The sequence below is a fragment of the Sceloporus undulatus genome, chromosome 5 (genome assembly GCF_019175285.1).
Source record: "Sceloporus undulatus isolate JIND9_A2432 ecotype Alabama chromosome 5, SceUnd_v1.1, whole genome shotgun sequence".
Classification (NCBI taxonomy): Eukaryota; Metazoa; Chordata; class Lepidosauria; order Squamata; family Phrynosomatidae; genus Sceloporus; species Sceloporus undulatus.
In genome coordinates this window covers 124,357,868-124,382,427 of record NC_056526.1, presented here as the reverse complement: position 1 = coordinate 124,382,427, position 24,560 = coordinate 124,357,868, and the positions used below count along the sequence as shown (strand labels likewise).

General features: G+C 41.5%; 1 protein-coding gene across 1 annotated transcript in view; it reads left to right on the top strand.

Moving 5' to 3' along the window:
- The first annotated feature begins 2,967 nt into the window (after window positions 1–2,967).
- The window catches only part of SGCZ (sarcoglycan zeta), a 610,988-nt gene continuing 589,395 nt past the window's right edge, over window positions 2,968–24,560 (top strand). The window contains exon 1 of the mRNA XM_042468999.1: window positions 2,968–3,115. Within this exon, the coding sequence (XP_042324933.1) occupies window positions 3,077–3,115 (39 nt within the window). The 5' untranslated portion in view covers window positions 2,968–3,076. The remainder of the gene's footprint in view (window positions 3,116–24,560) is intronic.

The window sequence follows — 24,560 nt, the reverse complement described above, 5'->3', positions numbered from 1 at the left end:
AGCCATCCTAGAAAAGTGTCTGGGGGGGGGGAGTTGAGCTTAAAAGGAAATACAGTATAGTGGTTAGGGGAGGTGTGTGGGGGAGAAGCAACTGGAGGGATACTACTACTACTACTACTACTACTACTAATAATAATAATAATAATAATAAGATGATGAGGATGATGAGGATGATGATGATGATGTCCTAGCAAGATTCCTCCACCTCTCTGCCACCACCCAAGAAAGCAAGCTAAGTCCTTTCCTCTGCAGAGTGACTCCACAGAAAGCTCCGCCTAAGCTTGTTGTTTGATGGTGTGCTTCCAAGTCATTTTTGACTTATGGCTACCCTAAAGTGAACCTATCCAGGGGTTTTCTTGGCAAGTTTCTTGGGGGGGGGGGGGTGCCATTGCCATCCTCCGAAGCTGAGAGAGTGTGACTTGCCCAAGGTCAGCCAGTGAGAGTTTAGGCTCGAGTGGGAATTGGAAGTCGAGTCTTAAGAGTTGTCATCCAACACTCAAACCACGACACCAAAGCTGCCTTGTCCTGAGCTTCTCTGCTGCCGTTCTCTCTCTTTAACCTGGTCATCATACACACACAAACACACGCACACACGCACACACACACACACACACATATATATATATACACACCTAACTCTGACCATATTAGAGAGAGAGAAAGAATGGCAGCATGGTCAATACACACACTGACACACATGCACACACCCACACACATATATATACACACAGAAAGAGAGACCGACATGTATATAATGTATATATATACCTGGTCATATAATGACCAGGTTAAAGAGAGAGAGACAATGGCAGTATTATACACACACACACACACACACTGTATATAGTGATCAGGTGTGTGTGTGTTTACAGTATATGTATGTCTCTATATTCTTCCTGTATGATTCTTACCACTTTTGCCTGAAGAAGAAGTCCAGTGGCGCTCCCAAAGCTTTCATGGGGTCTTTTGTGCCCTTGGGTTGGACGATTAAAGGCCTCAGTGTTTTGTGGGGATGTTGGATGCTGCTATGTAACAATACTTTACTGTTGTGGTTTGTATTTGTATATTGTATACTGTATTGGGTTGTCATTCCACCTGGATCCACCTGGGAGAGGTGGGAAAATACCATTATTATTATGATGATCATTATTAAGGCACCCCACAATGGAGGCCACTCCAGGAACATGGAGGACATTGCCAAAGCAAAGGCTCAAACCCTCAGATAAATATCATCTTGTGCTGCTTCTTAGCCACGCTCAAAAGGGAGGACCTTTTGACATTCCTCCCGGATGGAAGGCTGACATGGAGGACGTGTCCTGGAAAAGGAGGACAGGCCGGAGGACTTCGAAGACTGTGTGTGACGTTCCAAAATAAATGGCTAAAAACACTCATCTCCTTCCATGTTTCCCTGTGTGAGAAAAGTCCATAGAAATATCAACCCATGCGGCTTCTGAGCCATGCTCAAAATGGAGGACAGGTTGACCTTCCTCCTGGGCGGAAGGCCGAAATGGAGGACAGGTCCTGGAAAAGGAGGACAGGGGGAGTAGGTGGCCTAACTGCAAAGGAGGACACTTCGAAAACGGAGGGCTTTCCAAGGCTACAAATGGCTAAAACACACTCATATGTAGGAATATAATAAACCCAAGCTACTTCTTAAGCTAGGCTCCAAAGGGAGGAGGCGTCGACATTCCTCCTGGAGACAGGGCCCAAATGGGAGGACAGGTCCGGGAAAAGGAGGACTCCCCCTCCTCCCCTTGCCCTCAGGGCTCCTCAGGGGGAAAAAAGGAGGGAAAACCCAGAAGAGGCTTTTAGGACCCGACAAAGAGAGAGACATAGAACAGTCTTTCTCCTTCTCTCTCTTTGAGGGAAAGAGAGAGAGAGAGAGAGAGAGAGGCGCTGAAGGGAAACGTTGCTTTACATTTATTTCTTTATTTTTCTATGTTATTTTTCTTTTTGGAGAGAGAGAGAGAGAGAGAGAGAGAGAGAGGAGAATCCCCTCCTCAGAGTCAGAAGGGAGCCAGTCCCCTGGCGGCGAAGGAGAGTAAAACAGGAGGAGAGGAAGGGAGGAAGGAAGAAGGGAGGAATAAAAGAGAAAAAGAGAAGGAGAGGGAGAAGGAAGGGAGGCAAAGGAAGGGAGGCAAGCTCCTGGACTCTTCTTCCTCGGTTTCTGTGTCTCTGAAAGAAAGAAGGAAAGAAAGAAGAAAGGGAGGAATAAAAGAGAAGAAGAGGGGGAAGGAAGGAAGGAAGGAAGCTCGCTCCTCGGCCCTTCTTCCTCGCTCTCTCTTTCTCTGTAGGAGGGAAGGAAGGAAGAAAAGAAGGAAGGAAGGGAAGCTGCTGGACTCTTCTTCCTCGGTTCCTGTTTCTCAGAAGGAAGCTCCTCCTGGAGCCTCCTTCTCCCTGGCTGTCTCTTCTTCCTCCCGGGCTCCTTCCTTCCTTCTCTCCGCCGGGGAGGCGTCCAAAGGGCCGGGGCTCCGCATCCTGGCGGGCTGAGGCTCTTCTCCGGAGGCCCCGAAGCGGAGGAGCCATGCAGGCGGCGGCGGCGGTGATGGAGGAGGAGGACCCCGGGCTGCTCTGCCTCCTCCTCCTCCTCTCCCTCCCGAGGCACTCCTTCCCTTCCCCGGCCGCGGCCGGCTTTGCTGCATCGGCGCCGTCCGGAGGGAGAGCCGGAGCCTTGCCTTGCTAGAGGAGGCGGCAGCCAGGATTGCTCCACTCTCGCTTTCGCTCGATCTCTCGTTCTCCTTTCGCACCTGGTGTCCCCCTTTTTGGGGGTGTCTTCAGCGGAGGAGCACCTGTCGCTGGCTTCTTCTGCCGGGAGCAAAGCAGGACCAAGGGGGAAAAGCCAAGGGGCCCTGGTTCCCGGAGGAGGATGCCCCCTTTGCCCGGACCCTGCCGGATTTGGAGGACCAGGCTGAGCCCCCCCTGGAGAGGGCTGCGGGGCTAAGGCTCCCGGCTCGGATGCGCCGCCGAGGAAGAGGAGGAGGAGGAGGAGGCGGCAGGGGCACAACTTGCTCGGAGGAGCCCCCCTTGGCTTCCCCTTGCCCGCCTGGGCAGCCCCTCGCCCTCCCCCCGGGCCCCGATGGAAAGAGCCCCCCCGATGGACATTGAGGAGCTCAAGGTACGCCAAGGAAGGAGGGACACCTGGAGCAGGAGGAGAGGAAGGAAGGAAGGAAAGAGAAGGGAGCTAGGGAGGAAGCAAGAAGGAATTAAAGAAGGAAGGGAGGAAAGGAGGGAGGGAGGGATGAAGGAAGGAAGGAAGGAAGGAAGGAAGGAAAGAGAAGGGAGCTAGGGAGGAAGCCAATAAGGAATTAAAGAAGGAAGGGAGGAAAGGAGTGAGGGAGGGATGAAGGAAGGAAGGAAGGAAGGAAGGAAAGAAGGAATAACTATCAGCCTCCCGACCCTCCCTCCCTTTGGCTCTCTGCCCGGAGGAGTTGGAGGGGATGCTGGGGTTTAGGGGGAGAAAGGGTCTTTCCAGGAGGCAAAGAAAGAGGAGCCTTTGCCCGTCTTCTGGGAGGACGTGCTCCCGCTTTCTCTTTCGAGATCGGAGGGGAAAGCGCCCGTTTCTGGGGCCAGGTTCCCTCAGCACTTCGGAGAGCGCCCCAAGAGCAGGGTACCAACACTCCGAATTCAAGACCAGGAAGACATAGCCACACACAGCCACCCAGAGCCCCAGGAAGGGAGGCTGGCGTCCTCTTTGATTCCCTGGCACTATCTGTTTGGGGGGTTCTCTTCTGTCCTTCACATCTTCTCCTCCTCCTCCGACAGAAGTGTTTAGGGCCGGCTTTGGGGTTCTCCTTCTCCTTTTCCTTCTCCTCCGACAGAACTTCCTCTCAAGGTTTCCCTCTCTTGCCTCTTTCCCCTCGCTTTGCACAGATTTGTCTAGTGCCACAAGGAAAAGAGGGGATGGCTGTGTGTGCAGGGAGTCGGAGAAGGACCCCGTTCCCCTTCTTGCGCCTTCTTTCCTAAGAAGTGTTGGTTTTGATTCCTTCTAAAAGTCTCCCACTCCCCTCTGCAAGGAGTTCAGAAGCAGACGGTGTTTTAGGGGGACTTTGCATTGGGACCCATGGAGTGGATGCTTGAAACACACACGAGCTGCATCCACACTGGAGGAATAACCCGGTTTGGCCCCGCTTTGACTCTTTCTGTGGCTCAAGGCTATGGAATTCTGGGAGCTGGAGTTTGTTGTGGGCCCAGAAGAAACCCCACTGGAAGGGGGCAGAGGAGAACAAGTCTCTCTCTCTCTCTCTTTCTGTGTGTGTGTGTGTTTCGGGGGGGGGAGTGTAATAGTATAATACCTTCATTTCTGCCCATCTTCTGCACTAGCAGCGACAAATGTGAGTAATCCCCCAGCTGTTGTGTGTGCGCCAGATGTGAAGCCCATTGCTTCACATGTTCAAGAGGAACCTTGAGGTCTGTGGGGATGGTCAGCAAAGAGACAAATGAAAGAGGGAGCAGGGTTCTCCTGTGTGCCAAAATTGCTGCAGATGCCGGCAGATCAGGAACAGCGCTCAAAAAAATCAGATGGATAGAAGTAAACTGAGTGGGTTTTTGGGGGAGGTATCTCAGTTTACAGCCCTCTATAGAAACGTGTGTGAAAGCTTTCTGAAAGCCTCCTTGTCAGCCTCCCTGCTGCCAGTGCCTCCCTGAAGAGAGAGAGAGAGAGAGACAGAGGGAGGTTTCACTGTCTCTGGTGACCAAGTGCTGAGGGGAACTTAGGTTGGTAGGATTGGGGTTTGGCTTGGTTTGGGTTTTTTTCTGGCTCCTGTTTCCAGCTGAACATTGCAGTTCCTTCTCTGGACTGGATGGCCCTTGTGGTCTCTTCCAACTCTGTGATTCTATGATGCTCTTTGGCTGATGGAGACCCCCTTTCCCTGCCAAAACTTTTGCAGCTTGGTGCTGTGTGTACAAGAAGGGAGAGGTGGGATACAAATAAATATATCATCATCATCATCATCATCATCATCATCATTTAGTTACTCCAAAGTAAGCCCCCCTAATAAGCTGGTCGGGGACTTGCTTCAAAACTAGGGCACAGAAGACGGCAGCTGTTGGAGGGGCTTATCACTTGGTGAATGTAGCAAAGGTGAACGGATGCCATTTTTCAGTAACTACAGTATAGTGGTTTGGTGGTGATTTATTAGAAGGCCTGCACTACAAGTTTCCAGCCTCAGCTCATGGATAAACTCAGATCCTTGTGCATCCCCTTTTCCGTATCTGCATCTCCCCTTCACAACAGATGCAATGGGTAACTTGGGTTCATGAGGAAAGTTTCACTTGAGAACAATATGGCATTTCCCAGCCAGCGGATTGCTCCCCCTAAACACACACAGACACATCCCAAAGGTGTGCAGAGTGTGTGTGAATGTGTGCTTCTGAGTGACAACCTTCATCTGGGCCATATCTGAATGCTGTCCCATGGTGACTGGCAGGCCCTGCATGTGGCCTCTCTGTGTAGAGCAGAGTCTGAGGCAGAGGGAGTCCTGTCCCCATTAATCTTCCAGGGAGCAGCTCCGCAATTAAGGCCACTCTTTGCAGAGGCTGGGAGACAGTGGGCGACCTTGAGAGCTTAGGCTGGGAGGAGAGGGGACTCCCAATGCGCTCCCATTTGTTTGTTTGTTTGTTTGTTTGTGCCTTAGGTACCTTTGAGAGCGTGTCAGCCTTTCTTAAGGGCAATTTTATCTCCATGCAAAAGTGGGTGGGGGGAGGGGAAACCCCTAGCCTTCTGTTAGCTTGATAGGAAACTTATCTCAATCTCGTCTTCAAGAGTTGACCCCCATGACACTCATATTTGGTGGCTCTAAGGAGAGTATGTGACACATTCCATCCCCGCTGTTTGCACATGCATGCACAAGATGGTACGACTGTGGGCTCAATAGGTGAAGGGATATAGGGATAGTTAGTTCCCCCCCTCTCTTTCGAAAAGTTATGTCAATATATGCATAGGATATCACCCTGTTTGTTTTCATTGATCCTAGGCACTGCTCTAAGCATACTCTTTTTTCACATGGATGCCTTTTCTTGTGCACAGCAGTCCCAGCTGTGCCTTTTGAAGGTTGTGTTTTATTATGTAATGGATTGTTTTTACTGTAAGCCACCTCAGTCCTAATCGGAGCAGGCAGGATATAACAAAAGATTATTATTATTATTATTATTATTATTATTATTATTATTATTATTATTATTAGTCTTTTGAGCACTGTAGACCAAACATACACACAAAGGCAGTTATTACTTTGGGGAACTGGTTGGTGCTATTCGATTCATCCCCAGTAGGGGGTGATGTGTATGTAAGATATCTTTTTATTTAACCAGGCTGAAAACTGACTGGCAATGGTAGCTGGGTGCGCACAACACACACACACACACACACACACACACACACACACACAGAGTGTGAACACTTCATAACACCTAACAACCTCCATCTACTTTCAAGTACCCCATCATCTGTATTCTGTACCTGACATCTTGGACACATCTCACTTTGCTGTTCAGAGTAGCTGATAGAAGGCTGAAGCTGAGATTTATTTTATTTTATATAGGTAAGATGCCTTAGTTAAGATGTCTTACCAAAATGGTCAAATATTTCTATCTTAGTCACTTCAATTTATATTGAATTATATTATATTATACTGTTTTATTTCTTTGGTTCTACTACCAAGTTATAATTACATAATTATGTGTGACTTTTCTTACCATTATGCAATTATATTTTACATAGGCGGCTGTGTTTAGGTTTTGCTAGCATCCCTAAAACCAGCTCCAGGGCATAGTAAAAATGCAAGAAAAACAGTATACATCACTGAGTGAAATGTATCTACTGAATCTCAATATAGTGTACTGATGACTTTGAGAAAACATTCGCTTCCTCCTAGCTACCCTTTTTCCTACTCTGCTTCTCCTCCCCCATGTCATTGGTATGATGCCAACTTAAAGTTGTTACTGTTACTAGAGACATGTCCCTGTTTTTCCACATATGTGGCAGGTATACAGAGAGTGTGTGACTACAGTGCATTTGTGATTGTGCTATCTGACTACAGAGTATCATCAAGAAGTGGTGAAAAATAAGCCCAGAGGCTCTCTGTGTAGGAAAGGAGAAAACAAAGCACAGTTATGGATGTCTCCCCTTGCCAATGACATTTAGACTGTAGGCTCTTTGGGTGGCTGTTGCTGCTTGTATTAATCTGCAAATTAACATGTATACAAAGGCCTCTACACAAAGCAATAATAATAGCAAAACAGGTCCCCTTCACACTGCATAACTATAGGTGTTTGATACGACTTTAACTGCTATGGCTGCATCCTCTGGAATCCTGGGATTTGCAGTTTAGGAAGCAGGTAACAGAGAGCTCTAGTATGTTACCCCAAGATTCCTCAGGCAGTTAAAATGCTATCAGAGTGCTATCATTATGCAGTGTGAAAAAGACCTAATACTAATAGTTAAAACAAGAACATTGTCATCATGAGGTAGTAATGTTAGACTACTAAAAAAATTAACTTTTAAAACAGAGCAGGGAGGATTTCAGTTTTGTGCACTCTACATTTGCTGTATTAGAAATGATCATAGTCTACAGTTATAGAAAGGAAGTTATATTCAGCAGCTTTTAACAATTAATATCTCTTAAGCAACCACAGCTGTGTACATGTGCTTATGGGCATAAAAAGTCATTTAGTGGATTCCATTGAAGTCTGCCTAACATACTGTGGTTTTTGCAAGAATAAGAGCAAGCTGCCGGTTGAACAAAGGAGGTAGCTGGTGGTTCCATGGTGCTGCGGTTCCCAGTTTGGGGCCCCAAGTATTGTTGAACTAAAATTCATAGACTCCTTGCCCTTTGGGCATGCTATCATGTGCTTCTGGGAGCTGAGGTCTTATAGACCCAAGGTTGGAACCACTGCCTTAGTACACTCTACTGGCCACTCTAGTTTTGTTATTATAATATTTATTTCCTATTTCTGGGAGGAAGGATCAGACCAAAAATCCTTCTTCTAGGATATCTACAAAATTGGACAACAAACATTATATCCAACCTACAGAATCAATGGTAGTCATAAGAATAGCCACAAACTTTTAAACCAGAGCTTGGAAGTAACTAGCTACTAACAATAACAACTTTGTAATGAACAACATGTAAATAATTCTTTTTTTCAAGAGCTAAGACATAGCCAATGTATAACTATAAGACAAAAAAGGGGGACAACATTACTTTTTTGGCAGTGCATCTTTAACCGTTTGATAGTTGCAGGGTGTGTAGCCTCACTGCTCAGGTATGTAACACAGGCCATTTGTTTACAGCATTCAAACATTTATAAATAGCTCCAACCAATTGCTTTGGCCCCTTTTAGAAATCCCAGCAACAATGATAACTAACTACTTTGGGGACCTTGTCACTGTACCTAATTAATTTTGAAAACTTTCCAAGCTCTGCCTCGAACACCATACAGACAAAAATGCACAACATACCAAAGGGAGGGCAGTTGCTAGGATGAGTATTTGGCAGTGATCCCTGACAGCTGGAAGAACCAAGAGCAATTGTGATTCCCACTAGCAAGTGAATCCCTCCACAAGTCCCTGTTGCATCAGGGTTTTTTAAATGTAGTTATTTGAGATACTTGCAGTTCTTCTGAATAATAGTTTATGTCTTGTGTAAGTATATATTGCTTTAAAGATATTTTTAGAGACTTCCAAAGAATAAATTTTAAAAAGCACTAAGATTCAGAGTTTTTGGAGTGGGAAAATTCTAGTTCTAGGATTGGATTTAAAGTAATTGATTGTTCCAGACCTGCCAAGCTGCCCCTTTTCTAGTAAAATAAATAAATAAATAAAAAATTGAAAAATTAAAACGAAGAAAAGGAAAGGAAAAGAAAGGAAAAAAGAAAAAGAAAAAAGGTGAAGTAAACTGCATGACCTGAAAACCCTCATAGACAGCACTAATACTCAGCCATACAGTTTAACATAAAAGCAACCCATTTTTCCAAATCAGAAGTGGACCTCTGTCTTGATGTTGTTTTTTGCTGTTGTCTTTTGGCAGTCCAGCTGGTCCTGCAGGGCCACAGGAGCAGAAAGGTGGCCTCTATGCCTGCAGCAATGGTCTCTCCCACTGATGAAAGACCAAAATAGTAACTACTGTATAATTTGTCCTCACATATAAGTCGAGGGTAGGTTTTGGGGCCAAAATTATGGATTTTTATATGACCCATGGATAAATCAAGGGTAAAATGCAGGGACATGTAGAAAAGGACCTAAAGAATGGAGCAAGGAAAACAATGACAAAGAATTTACAAGATTCCAGCAGGCATAACTGTTTGTGCTCATATTAAAGCCTGAATGGATGAGAGAGTAGAGGAGGGCAGTGCTTCCAGGACAGATTTCATTCCTCACTTTTACCAAGGGATAGTTCATTTTAAAACAAGAATTAAAGTGCAGTCCCCATGGATAAGTCGATTCAGTTTATGTGGGTCAAATTTTTAAATTAAAATTTTTAGACTTATTCATGAGTATATACAGTAAATGAAGAGCCTTAACAGAATCTGAAGGTCAGCTAGAGGAATGTTAAACTTGAGCAGAAGTCCCATCCCACCAGCCCCTTATGCTAACCTGAAGCTGATGTGTTTAATTTCACTGGGAGGGAAAACTTGTACCTAGTTAATAAAACACTGCAAAAAAAAAGGCACACCTCTTATCAAGACTCTAGTAAGCCTTGTGAAATCTGTCAAATTTCTGCCATGTAACAATTCCCACCCTCAACACAAATCACTTAAGGGTATTCTGTAACTTCCTGGAAGCATTATTACTTCTTCCTCCAAAACTCTATATTTAAGTACAGTCTAGTCTGGCCAAAGGACGACCAATTAATCTGTTTGTCACAGCATGCCATTTTCCTCACCCACATATTTAGTATATGATTTATTTGTGCTTGGTCACTGGATGGTAAACACAGGCTTAATTGCAAGTCTGATTGCCGAGGCTTTCATTTCATTTCAATCCCACATGGGACCCAAGGTGGCTTACAACAAGGCCAAGGTGAGACAACAAGGCTAAAAACAACAATATATGGACAGGAGGTGCAGAAGAGAAAACAGGTTAATTGCCGGGAATATGAATTCCCTTTGATATCTAGCTTTACTTGGAGTCAGAGGTAAATGAAAAATGAAAATATGATGATGGTGCTAGATCAGGCATGTTGTTTGAATGGGGTCTCTGACTGTAACCCTCAATAGAAGTACTCCTCTTAGGAGGGAAGTTACACTGCAACAGTACATTGCAGGTCCCTCTCATTTATGAAATCTCCACTTTTTTGCAGATTCTGGAAGTGATGAAACACTTTGGCCAATTTGTCTCTTTAGGAGATTGTTGGAGTAGCACATTCATTTTTCACTCACCACAAACAGTGACATTATACTATCTGAGCACAGGTGTGCCTTATATGATGCCTTCAATAGGAGAGCCCCTTTTCTCAAACTCTTGATCAGGCCTGGAAATGCTGGATTATTCTAGGACTGGTGAATAAACTTTAGAAAAGGGTGGGCAAACATCTTGTTTCTGAAACCTTCTTGATTTTGTGTGTGTGTGTCAGAATCAAGTGGAAAATAGTGGCTTGGGAAGGAGAACATGAACTGAAAATTAAGAACAGACTGCTCCTAAGCATATACTCAACCGAGGAAAAAGCTAATTCTCAATCTATTTGTTCAGAAGTCAAACATTATAACTGTTGGAGAACCTTATAGCTTCAACTATATCTGATTGTTGTACAATTGAGAGTCAAAAAGACTTGCCAGTATATCCATATCCATCATATGCCACAGGGTCATCTAGAGATGAGGATAGCCTCCTAGATGTTGCCTCTTCCTGTCTGTGTATTGCCTGGAGAAATCTCATTGTTCTTTGATGGATCTTGGGAGACACTGTGAGAAGAGCTTCCATCTAATTTTCTGTGTAGTTTGGCAATAGGCTCTTGATTGGCTCAGAACATTATAGATTTTTATTTGTCAGCAGAAAACTTAACATTAAGGCCTTTCCAGAGTCCATTTGAAAGTTAGAGTTTCATTAAGCACTTAGCCACAGAAAGAAAACTATAATAAAGCTCACTGTCGGGCATCTCTTTGAATGTGTGTTGTGATATTTTCAAAGGTGCTGGGCACATTTGAAAGGTCACTTTCTACAAAACAGAAAATGAAAGAATGGGGGTTATGTTTCACCTCTCTAGTTTGTGTACAAAAGTGTGATAAAAAGATCAGATATGAAGTGTGTGTGTGTGTGTGTGTGTGAGAGAGAGAGAGAGAGAGAGAGAGAGAATTTATCCAGAGATTTGGGGGCTTGTGTACTTTTTGCTTTGAGTTCTCAGCGTCTGTTCCCAATTCACATTTTTTAAAATTCACAGATCCATCATGTTTTGTTTCAAAGGAGTATTGCCTTAAAAATTAACAACAGCTGCAACCCTCTGCCTTGTTTCTTGGAAGCAAGATGTGTTAAACTCAACAGGGCTTACTTTGAAATGGGAGTCTCATAGAATTCCATCCATACATCCCAAACTTTACTTATATCTTGCCTTTTTCTCAGACTGGAGCTCAAGACTGCTTATACAGCAGGGTCAAGAAGCATGTCACACTCTGGATGCTTTTGGACACTAAGTTCCAGCATCCCTAGCCAATGGACTGGAGTTATCATGGGAAATATATGTTTCTGCCCATGCTATACACATTTCCCTGGAAAGAACCCTACTGAACACAACGGGACTTACTTTTACACTTGCATGGCATGCATATAATGTAGGTCTTCACTTTGCAGAAATGTTTTTGCATACCTATTTCCTACCTATGGCATCCTTGAATTCTATGTTGGACTAAATAATTTCTGTTTCCTCTTTATGTATTCAGAAATAGTAACTAGTTGCAATTCCCACATCTCCTTTAAGCAGGCACTCAAAACATGTTTCAAATGGCCTCTTTGGCCTTTGCCAGTCTTCAGCTAGCATGAGCAAAATTAAGCATCATTATTATCTATTGATTTATCCATAAGAGGTGAGAGCATGTGCTTAGGGCAGCTGTTCCTTGACTCACTTCTACCGAGCTCAATGGGGCTTCTTTGTTGGTTAGTAAACAAGGAAAATCAAAATGTGCTTAAATTTGGCTTGAAAATGCCCTGTGATTGTGAGAGCAATAGAGTAACTGATAGGTATCAAAGCATAAGAAATCAACATTGTGCCAAATGTGTATACACCAATGGTAAAATGTAAATTCAGTAACATGAAATGTTTACTGTAGTTTAGAGTCATATGAATGGCTTTTCAATGACTTGCATGTTTATATACTTTAGCCACCTGCCACACCTGAAGTGATTTGCAATCACTTCTTATCTGTTGACATGGAGATAACATGTTCTGGAATCTGAAGGGAGACAAAGAGAAGATTTCACATGGCAAGCATATAGATTTCATTGCTGTGAGTCACACCAAGATGGGTTATATTGCTATCAATCTGTCACTTGCATTTTTCTTTTCTTTTTTTAAATAATAATAATACTAAACTCTTACAGCATCTTGTATTTCTAGACTTCTCCCATTTGCAATAATTGAAATATGTCTATAGCTCTCAAATGGGAGGTGATTATGTTTTACAGAGCATGGAAAGCATCATCTTGACTGTTTTCACCCTCTCTGGATGAATGCACCATGCAACTATAGAGAAACATCTTTTAGGTGCTGCTGTTATCTTGATGTAATTAACAACACTGGTGAAATGAAACAGTTCAATATGAAAATGACAGTTCTAAGAAGTATTAGTAAATCTGAAGTTGTGTTGATTCTGATGGCACTGTTTTTATTTCTGGTGGTTAATATGAGGATTTGAAGCCCAAATATTAAAGGTTCAGTGGTGGTTTTCTAAAGGTGCTACTGAAGAAAGTACCGCTAATAAATGCCGTAGGGGAAACCACAGTAAAGTCAAGGGCACTTAAGTTCTGCTGATATCACTAAAAATCTTCCTGCAGTCCTGTGCACTTGCTACTACTATTAATCATTATTAGTATCAACAATACCATTAGTATTTAATGATTATTATTAATCATGATAAAGATCATAGTGATGCAGCAGATCCTGCAGCAGGCTTAAAACTTCATGTTAGAAACACCAGACATAGTATGCTAAAAAGTCAGACTTAAAAATAGCAAATAAATCAGATTGTCAAAAAACTGAAAAAAATGATTTGAAAATGTATCCAAAAATACTGGAGTATCTTGGAAAAGTGTCAAGCCTGTATTAGAAAAGCAATCTAAACTCAGGGCATCATAACTGAATAGGCTCTGACTTTAGTATTCATCTCAGATGATGGACAAGTCTCACTTTAGAGATTTGAATTTCTCATTCATGATGTTGTCATAAGCTGAAGTCAGTTTGATGGCAATTGACAAGAACAACAGTGAGGAACTTTCTTCTAAGATGCAAAATAATTCCTTCTAAGATGCAAAACCTGCCTTTCAGTGCTGGTCTAAAGTACACTAGAAACCAGGTCAGCAGTTCACCCCTCTGACATGCTATTTGGGAAAGGACCTGAAACCCCTGGTTTGAAACTATGTTTATAGTAGCATTATTAAAAACTATATCATACTCTCCCCAAACTGAAGTTAAATAAATGGCATTTAAAAACAAGAAGGAGCAGGGATGGTGAAAAGCAACAACAAACCTGGAATTGTTTGCTGATTTGACATGTTTTAACGTACTTACACATCTCAGTAGTTTTTGGTTTTCAGATGAAATATGGCATAATCACTAAAAACAGTAGACTACAGAACTAGCCACAGATGGAGAGTTTTGAACAGTCTTCTGGCACAGAGTAGATTGATGGTATTTAAGAAATGCAGCATATGGCATGTGGAATGCTAAATGGAGCCACAAGAGGTTGATTCAGCAATTCTGGTGGTCCTAAACCAAGCAGTGTTGTAAACTGGTTCACAGCTTCAGATCACAGAAAGAAACAAATAGAGTGATTTTTGAGCCAAGCCAAGTCTAACTGGGTGCAGTGTAGGAGGATTTTTGATGGGAAAATCTAAGTAGGTGGTTTTATTTCTGTTACATGTTAGTCATTCCATAATGCAAAACTACTATTCTGTAGCAACTGGCATATTTCAGTGCTATATATATTGTATATGCATCACTGAGTTTAGAGCCAGAAAAGCATTCTCTGGTTAGAGTTTTTGGACTAGTCTGATAAACAAACAGTTCATCTTTCTTTTCTGCTTCCTTCATTTGCCATCTCAAATCCCATCATCTTCACAAAGCCTGTCATCATCAGCACTGGATAAGAGACAATTAACCTTTGCAGTTCACCTTCAAAATATCTAGTCTTCAAAGTCTTCCTTAATTAAAGGTCAAGCAGGAACAAAATACTTGCAATTTTCCTTTTTTTTGCTTTGGAAATGATAAAAAAGATGCTATCATTCTTATCGTGTTTAATGCTGGTGTCCTTTACACACTTACTTGGGAGTAAATCTCACTTATCTTATTGCAGCTAGCATCAAAATTGAAAACATAGGTTGGACTGCAGATTAAGACTGCAATCTAATGCCCACAACTGGGAGTAAACAGTGTTGAATATAATGCTACTTATTACTGAATAGATAACCATAGGATTGTACTGTTAGTCACAAGATCAGTTAGAGGTATGATTATCTTCTGTGTAGAACCATTGTGTGGTCCAGACAAGGATTTAAAAAGCCTTCCTTAGTAGAGGAGATATTTCTATGAATCTGTTTTATGTACAGGGACAAACAGTTGTGTGTGATTGCTGAGAATAGCCATGTGGATGGTCCTTTCAGACAGCTATAGGCAGGGGCTGGCTAAGGACATGTTGTTGCCTGACGTGCAGCAGCAAACGGTGCCTTATTTCTACTCAAATCAAGCTGCATAATACCTGAGGTCAAAGAAGGAATGTCTGCACATATTATATAGCAAAATATCCAGCAAGCAGTTTTTGTCTGCATACTTGGCAGAGGAAATACAACCACATCAATTAAGTAACAGATGCCCTTTCATAAGGTTGCCATATTTCTCTTCTATAAAACTGGGACAAAAGTACAGTATATGGGATTGGATTGGGTGGCTTATCAACAGCCCCCCCAACTCCAAAAAACATTTACACTACATTTTGACATTTCACATTGTTTTACCACATATTTCAGTTGTTGTTGTTAATTACCATCATTTTACATTTTTGGATATGTAGCGGTGGCACCAGAGCTCTCTGAGAGAGGCTGAATATCTCACAAAACTAAAAATCCTAAAATTCCACAACATTGAGCCATGGCAGTTAAAATGTTGTCAAACTGCATTATTTCTGCATTGCAAATAAAACCTATGCCTCTGAATTCTAGCTGCTTGGGAGGGAACTTAACAAAGGGTTTTTTTCTTTTCACATACTTCTATGGAGAGGGGTGGAAAGACACTCACAAGCAGCCATGGGAGTAAGAGGGATTCCCTCCTACTCTGGCAGCCTCTTTGAAGCTAAATTCTGCCATCTCAAGCAGTGTTGCCACACACTTACCGGGACACAACACAAGCCCTCCTCTGCTCACCTCCTTTCCTTTCTTTCCTTTTGCATCTTATGGGCTCTGCCTCTAGGATAGCTGTTCTTTACCACTCAGAGCCTAAAGAGCAGGATGATGAGTCTTTTCAAGAGATTTCACATCTATCTTGAGGAATCCGGGATCTACTGCTTCAACCAGCCGAATTGGCTGGGACATTTTTAGACCCTTCTGTCTGGGATTTTCACTGTTTTCTGGACAAATGGCAAGCCTATACTTTCATGTCACCCCATGTTTGCTAGCTGAAGCCGCTACCTCACTCAGACTTAATGTGAATAGACAGGTTGATGCATGTTTTTTATTTCAGGTAACATATGCAAGGTCAAAACCAGAAATCCTTTATGACCACATTCCAGGTAATGAAGAATTCAATTTCTTCACAAGTCTGAATGTGAAGTCTAGGAAGTCATATGGAGTGCTACTGAGAGGTATCCACACACATTGTCCCACAGGTATACAGACAGAGGCACAGTAAGAGTGGGGACATGGGGGGAGGAAGACTTCTCTGCAGAGATAATAATAAGATTAGACCACATGAAACAATAGGTGTGGTACAGATTTGCCCAGACAATAAATGCAGTTTAAGAGAATTGCTTAATCTAGTCTTGGGTTCAAAACACACTGAAGAAATAACCCAGTCTGAGACTGCTTTAACTGCCCTGGTTCAGTGTATGGAATCTTGGGAATTGTAGTTTATTATGGCACCAGAGCTCTCTGACAGAGAAGGTTAAATGTTTCACAAAACTACAGTTCCCAGAATACATTAGCATTGAGCCAGGGCAGTTAAAGCGGTCTTAAACTGAATGATTTCTGCAGTATATTTTACACCAACATATAAAAACAACCTTCTTTCATTATTAGGAGTTTGCTGTTATTCTGTCTGAGCTCTTTAATCTTGTATTAAAATGGAGGTTTTGCTAAGCTCACAGCTTTTTGAGCTGAAAATATATCAACACTTGAAGGTCTGATTTAAAAGAAAATCTTTCTGACTTGTACTTATTCATGGCTTTTTATATGCACTATATCCATGCTTTTAGAGACTGTCATATTATGCAAAAATATTAATAATCAAATGAGGTTTTCAGTTTAAAATAAGCAGCAAAAGCAGCTGTCTCAGTCTATCCAAAAGGTCCAATTAGAAAAGTGTTACTTCATATACCCACAACATAAGAACTTTTAATATGGTCCCAGGAAACAAGGTATTTAAGAAATGTGTGCTCTGCAGAGTTATAATAGTTCGACACCACTTTACCTGCCATGGTTCCATTTATATAATGGTTGCATTTATATGATAATTTATTTATTTAATCATTTATTTATATAGGAATAATTTATATTATAATTCTGGGCCTTGTGGCTTGGAGTGGATCTTTAGATTTGCCACTGCTAGGTAGCTGTTTACCCACTCCCTTGAACTACATCACTAGGACATTCTTGTGACAAATTCTAAGTGCCTCACTAAATGACATTTCTCATTACATCATACCTGGACATGGTGACACGTGCCTTAGTTACATTGTGGTTGGATTACTGTGCTCAAGGGGGGTGGGGGCGGTCTGTCTTTGAAAAGTGTTTATTCACCTAGTCCAAAGAGATGAAGCTAGGTTGTTAACTGGGGTTAGCTACAGGAAGCACACAAGCCTCTTGTTGCACTGGCTGCCAGTCTGTTTTCAAGAGCAATTCAGGTTTCTGTTTTTGACCTTTAAAGTCCTATACCTCAAGTCCAGGTTATTTGAACAACCATCTTATCTCTTATAAATGGATCCACGTGTTGAGTTCTGCTGGGGGGGGGCTTCTCTGCCTCCCACCCACCACATTCACATGTACACCTGGCGGGAAAATGAGAGAGAGGCTTCTCGGTGGCTGCCCCAGTTTCTAGAATTCACTTCTGGAGAGGTTAAACGGGCACCCTTTCTATTCACATATGGCAGACAGGTGAAAACCTTTCTGTTTCAATAGCACTTTGAGTACTGAGCACATAAGGCTTATCTCCCCTAAACAGTATTCTGAATTTTTAATCTGTTATTTTAGTTGAATTGGATGCTGGTTTTTTTATGGTTTGTTTTTAACTGAGGTTTTTTAATATTTTAATTGCCTTTTAATGTTTATACATTTGGTGAATTTTTAACTATGTCTTTTTTTATCTGCTATAAGGCATCTTGAGTCCTGATCAGGGGAATGGAGAGATATAGATAATATTTTTTGCTATGGAGAGATGGCATTTAAATTAGTATCATACTGCTATTACAGTATTCTGCAGATAGATCATTAGTTCAATTGCTGTCCATTCCCTGGATCATCAAAGGTGCTATGGTAACATACTTTTCTTTCTATACAGTAATTTATTGTTTCTGCTTCTGCTTCTTCCATTGGGTTCGTAGAAGAATGAGATCGGTCCCTTCTACTTTCTACTCCCCTTTTCAGTTTTGTCTTCTCTCTACTGAAGCATTTGGGCAACATATATTCTGTATTCTGTTCCTTTCACATACCTACATTGTACAATCTGTGAGCACATTTTTGCAGTGGATCAGCAATTAAAAGCACATATGCTCCTATGCAGCCCTCCTTCCACATGTGTTGGATTTTAATTTTCTTGGATCTAACAATATCAACTAAAACACCCTTTTCACACTTCCTGAGAATTGTGAGAGTTGTTGTGAGAAGAAATTCACCTTGCTTTTAGTATGCAGATATTTGTAAGGTATGCTTGACATTTCACAGAAATGAGCATATTTTAAAGTGTAGATATGTGAACAATGAAAAATGCAGGATTTTTCTATTGCAATCTAATGTGGAAGAAGAATGGGGAAAATATAGGTGTGATTAATAGAAATGCAATGAAATTGTAACTGGGGGATTTTCACATGCCTAGTTGGAGTGTGTGAAGCAGCGTGGTTTAGTGGTTAGAGGGCTGGACTAGGTTATTGAGAAACCAGAGTTTGAATCCCTTCTCAGCCATTATAACCCACTGGGTGACTTTGGGAAAGTCACACTCTCTCAGTTCCTGAAGAAGGCAAGGCAACCCCCTTTCATAAGGCCTGATGAAGAAACCAGTGGAGCTTCAAAAGCTTGCAACAAGTACATTGTGCATTTCAGTTGGCCAATAAAGGTATCACCATTTGGTGGATTTTTGTTTGAATTTACTAAATGGCCAACACAGCTAACCCTGCATGTTTTTCAATACACACACATGCTGCACTAATATGGTTCTCTCTTATTTTGGGTAAGAGTTCTGGTGCCCATGCTCTAAAGTCAGGGCCCCCTTGTTCTAAATCATACTTTAGAACAAAGTAAGAGTGATTTAGTGACAACTATTCTTTACTATGAAATATTCCAGCAAAGATCTATCTGATCTTCCATATGCATTTTCAAGGCACCCTTGTGCACTTTACTACATCTGTGATCACACTTGTTTATGCAGTAGAATTCCGATAAATTTTGGTGTTTCCTGCATTTTGGAAATATTTGTGCAAAAGGTATCTTGTGTGAAAAATTATTATGATACCTTTTTAGTATGAATCAATCAAGAGAGTGAATGTGAAATTGATTTGAAGCACACAGAATAGGAGGATGTGGTATTAACAATAACACAATTTGAGCATAATGCTATGGATTAATTCAGAGACACCTAAACACACATTACTTCTTTCCATTTCTAGGTATAACAGGAAAGATTTATAGTCTTTGCTACATCACAGAAAGATATCAAACCATATGCAGATGAGTGTTGTTTTTGCATAGAAAAACATTGCCTTCCATTAAACTCTCATCCTACCAACAAATTATCTCTAATTGGAGATGGCTCCATTTCCATTCAGCTTAAAAACTATAAAACATGGGTTTTATGAACTGCCAGCATACATCCAATTATATATATATATATATATATGTGTGTGTGTGTGTGTGTGTATTTGTATGGAGACAGAATGATGCCAAAAATCAATAGGAGTTTCACTCCTTTGTAACACTCTATGCTGATCATTGGCAGTGACAAAAAGCAAAAGTCGATTTAATTTTTCAAGCTACAGCTGTTTCAGAGCAAAATGTGGAAGAACAAAATATGTCTTGTACTATGGGGTTTCTTTACAAAATTGGTACAATTGCACCATAGGAGCCATTTGGCAGAAACTCTACTTAACAGAAAATAGTCTACTTTCTTATCAGATTCTTTTATGTGATACTGAAATGTTATAAACATATTACTATTAAAGTGGGGAAGATATGTGTAGGTGCCTATTGAGTTTAACACAGTAATCATTTGCTCCCATTGTGACAGGACTGGTGGTAAATTATTGCTATGTTAGTATGGATAGTATGGGTGATCTTGAACAAATCATACCCTTTCAACCTTAGTCTAAGTCAGATGTTTTGGAGTTTAGCTCCCAGAATGCCTTACAGTTGGCTGGGCTAGATGGAGCTGAAGTTCAAAACACCTGCCAGACAAAAGTTTGGAAACCTCTGAATAAACCTTGCCAAGAAAAACCTATGAGAGGGTCCCCATAAATTGCATAGAGTGCATGACTGGGGGTAAAAGACTTGGTAATTTCTTGTTTATCAGGATAATAAGCCTACATCGTGAATATGAATTAGCTGGGTACTATTACCTATGGTTCCTGAACTAGTATGCCCAGCAAAGTTCTAGAACAACACTGAGTCCAATCAGATGTTGGAAATACAAAATAAGAGAACAAAAGAATGGTGGCTTTGGTTCATATATATTGTTGTAATATGTGGCTGTGCAATATTTAGTGAATTGTTATAAATAAGTTGAAAATGCTGTTACCAAGGAGAGAAAATGATATAACTCTATACACTGAAAAGAAATTTTGGTAGTGATTCATGTTCATTATAAGCTAAAAGAGTATGGTGGTAAGAAGCATAACAATAGCCTTGGGATTTTGGAGAAAGGTAATAGAGGGCCTTTCCATGAAAATGTGTATGTGCCTTCAAGTATCCTGTCAATTTAGGATGACCCCCAAGAATTTAATAGGCAAGAAATACTCAGAGGTGGTCGTGCCAGTTCCTTCCTTTGAAATATAGCCTACAACACCTGGTATTCATTCACAATCTCCCATCCAAGTACTAACTAGGGCTGACTCTGTTTAACATCGAAGATAACCCAGGATTTGGTGCCTTAAATATTCTGCACTTATTTATGTATATCAAAATTCACAATAATCATCATATTTAAAGGAAGTAATTACAATGACGACTTCCATCACAGGAAAAAATACAATTAAGAATATATTTAAAAATATCTGCAGTTTGGGGGCATAAGAGCCAGATAAGAGTAGTGTATTAGTAGATGATAAAAGATGAATGGCAATGATGTAGAATTGCAGTGTTTGGAGCACCTGAATTTTCAGTCATGTCCTAGCCCTGGAACTGAGCACATCACCACCACTGTGTGCATACACACATACACCATCTATAAATTTATATGTAACTGACTTTTAAAGAGTGTGTTAATGCTTGTGTGTATGTGTAAATGCTGGTTACCTAACTTCTGTGGAAAGAGATTGTAAAAGCTGGGTTAGTTAACAACAGCTGTAGTCTTTCTCTATCATGAAACTGGTACTTCTCTGTGCTCCAAGATGCTTAGGCTATTCAAAAACAATTTAGCTAAAAACTGTTGTTATTACTAGTCTTGCTTTGGACACACAGCAGTTCTTCACACATATGCAGATTATTTGTCTGTAGCTCAAATGTTCTAGGGAGACCTTTTCTACTACAAGCCTGCCTCTGCTCTTGCAGAAGACCAGCTATTGATACCGTAAGACTAACATGATATACAGGAACACGAGCATGCATCACTTCAGCTTATTTAGTGAAGGAGTGAAGTGCCCTCACAGAGTACTTGGGGGAGCAACAAAATCAAGATTAGAGCTTTTCTAGAAATGGGGTTTTATTGAGAAATGTAACAAACATCAATTTACTGGTTAACTGTCGTGGCTGTCCCAGAAACAGGAAGGAGAGAGAAGACAATGAGCAGTGATACTGTGAATCATGAAGGCTGTGCATTGATTGATTGGGTTTTTAGGAAAGGAGGGAAAGAAATGGAAGATGGAAAACTAAGCAGGAAAAGAGTGATACCTTTCCTTTCCTTATATATTCTGCTTAAATCACAGAAAGACTAATTTGCCATTAGCTAAGCCTGTTTATCAAAAAGAAGGTAAAAAGGAAATACTTTCAGGAGCTGAAGCAAACCTTGCTAGGCAGACTCCGCTGGAAGTGGGAGTGGACACTTGGACCCAAGATTCCACACTAATTCTTTTTGTTGTGTGCAGAAAACTTTTTTTTTTGTACAGAAATTATTTTCTGTGCCTAAAATCCTGCTTTCTGTGCATGAATTGTGATTTTTCTGCCCCCAGATATGACATTATTCTTTTTCTTTTGTATGGAGTAACCTTACTTTTTTTAAGTAAGGAGAAAAATGGTAAAACTATTTGTTCTTGCCTGTGGCAATGAAATGTTTGAATATTGATATCCCTACCTAGCAGTACTCTTCATACTTTAGTGTGTTAATGCTGCAAATGCACAGTTACCATATATACTCGACTATAAGTCGACCTCATGTATAAGTCGAAGGCAAGTTTTGAGGCCAAAATTATGGATTTTGCTATGACCCATGAATAAGTCGAGGGTAAAATTTAAGGGCATATAACAAAGGATCTAAAGGACGAAGCAAAGCAAAACAATGTCATAGAACTTATAAAATGAACTCTATGTGCTTACCCTTAAGACTGGATGGATGAGAGAGTAGAGTCTTCCAGAAGCAGTGACAAACTATACCTTCTGTTCTAAATTACAGCCATGAGTATCTTTCACTCATACTACACTAATTTGCTCATTATTATTGTACTGTATGCCATCAAGTCAGCTTTGGCCTAAGGTGACCCTTTTTGAATGAGAAATTTCCAAGAGTTGTTGTTTTTAGCTGCCTGGAGTCAACCTTGACTCATGGTGACCCTTTAAATGAGACATCTCTAAGCTTGCTATCCTCCTCCACCTCTCTGTTCAGGTCCTATAGGCCCAGGTGCAATGTTTCTCTAATTGAGTCTATGCATCTAGCAGGTAGTCTTCGGTGGGTTACAAAAACTGCGCGGCTCCCACGTGGAGCAAAAAAGAAGCTCCAAAATGGAGCTTCTTCCTGCGGCACAGTTATGACGCCACGAGGCACCAATGGCGCCCTCGCAACGTCATAAGCGCCGCGCGACGTGCGGATGCACAGCATCCGCTACATCAATATGGCGGCAGCCGTGTGGAACGGCCGCCGCCATATTCTCCGTAATGACTACGTATTAGGGTTAGGGGGGTGCGGATGCACCGCCCCTTCCTAACCCTAATACGTAGTCAATACGTATTTTATGGCGGTTTGTAACCCACCCCGCTCTCTTTCTATTGCCCTCTACCTTCCCCAGTATCATTGTCTTTTCTAATAAGTTGAGCCTTCTCATGATGTGGCCAAAGTACGACAGCCTCAACTTAATCATCTTGGTTTGCAGGGAGAGTTCAACCTTGACTTGTTTTAGACCATGTTATTTCTAGCCCTGCTTAAGTCTTGCAAGCTCAGGGCTGGGACTGACTCAATCCATCTGTAATGCAGTCTTTTTCTTTTCCTAATGCTTTCAGCTTTATCAAGCACTACTGTTTCTATGTTTCTCTTTAAACATATTTGTAGTGTTGCCAATCAGCACCCAGTGGTGCTGTTTAATATGTGTGTGTACACACACACACACACACACACACACACACACACACACGTTGTAAGCTGCCTTGGGTCCCAACTTGGGAGAAAGGTGGGGTAAAAACAAACAAACAAACAAATGGCGAAGTGATCCAGTGGTCAGAGGAAAAAAAATTATTGAAGTAAGTGGAAGATTGGAAAACTGGAACTTGTAGAGGCTTGATGGATTCAAATGGACTGCCAGAGACTGTCTTAATAGCCCTGGAAAAGATGCCAAGCATCTCTTTTGTTAGAAAAATTACAGACAAAATAAATGGTCCAACATTACAAGACAATCCTTGGGACTTTTCTGGAAGGTGAAAAGATACGCCTTTCTCTTTCCACCTTTACTACCATTTGAGGATGATGTAATCTAGATGTCTGTGAAAGGATTAGAATTATAGAATCATTGAGTTGGAAGAGACCACAAGGACCATCCAGTCCAACCCCCTGCCCTGCAGGAAATCTCAATCAAAGCATCCCTGTCAGATGGCCATCCAGCCTCTGCTTAAAGACCTCCAAGGAAGGAGACTCCACTACACTCCAAGGAAGTTTGTTCCACTGTCGAACAGCCCTTACTGTCAGGAAGTTCCTCCTAATGTTAAGGTGGAATCTCTTTTCCTGTAGCTTGCATCCATTGCTCCGGGTCCTAGTCTCTGGAGCAGCAGAAAACAGTTTGGAATGAAAGTGACACTGAGAAAAGCTAAGGGACAGAGTTTGGACTTTGTATGCATGCTGTCTGCATAGGTAACTAGTCTGAGAACAATTAATCAATTAAACAATTGTATCATTAAGTTCCACGTATACTCAGCCTTTATATTTATAAGTAAATAAAATACTGAAGTGACAATAAATGTATAAGATCCCTGTCTAGACTTACTCTAGTTACTTGCAAAAATGGGATGGTTACGTTCATTGGGTTTGTGTTGGTGATGATCAGCTACAGATACACTCTGGTTAACCTGACAAGTTTCCCTCTCCCAGCAAATCTCCAGATTGCTGTCAGATTTTATTCATAACCTTTATTCATATGATCCCCTCCCCTTTTGCACAAAATTGGGCAACGTAGATGATATTTGTGCAAAGAACATGGCCAGTACTGTGCAAAGAACATATTTTCCATTTTTTTAACAATGGGGCGGTGGTGGTGCAAACCCCCAAGATTTTTAGTGCAAACACTTTCTCAGAAATTCAGGATGAGAAAAAAATGTGCAAGAATTCTCACACACTGGTGATAAAACATTTGAAACTCTTTATTCTTGT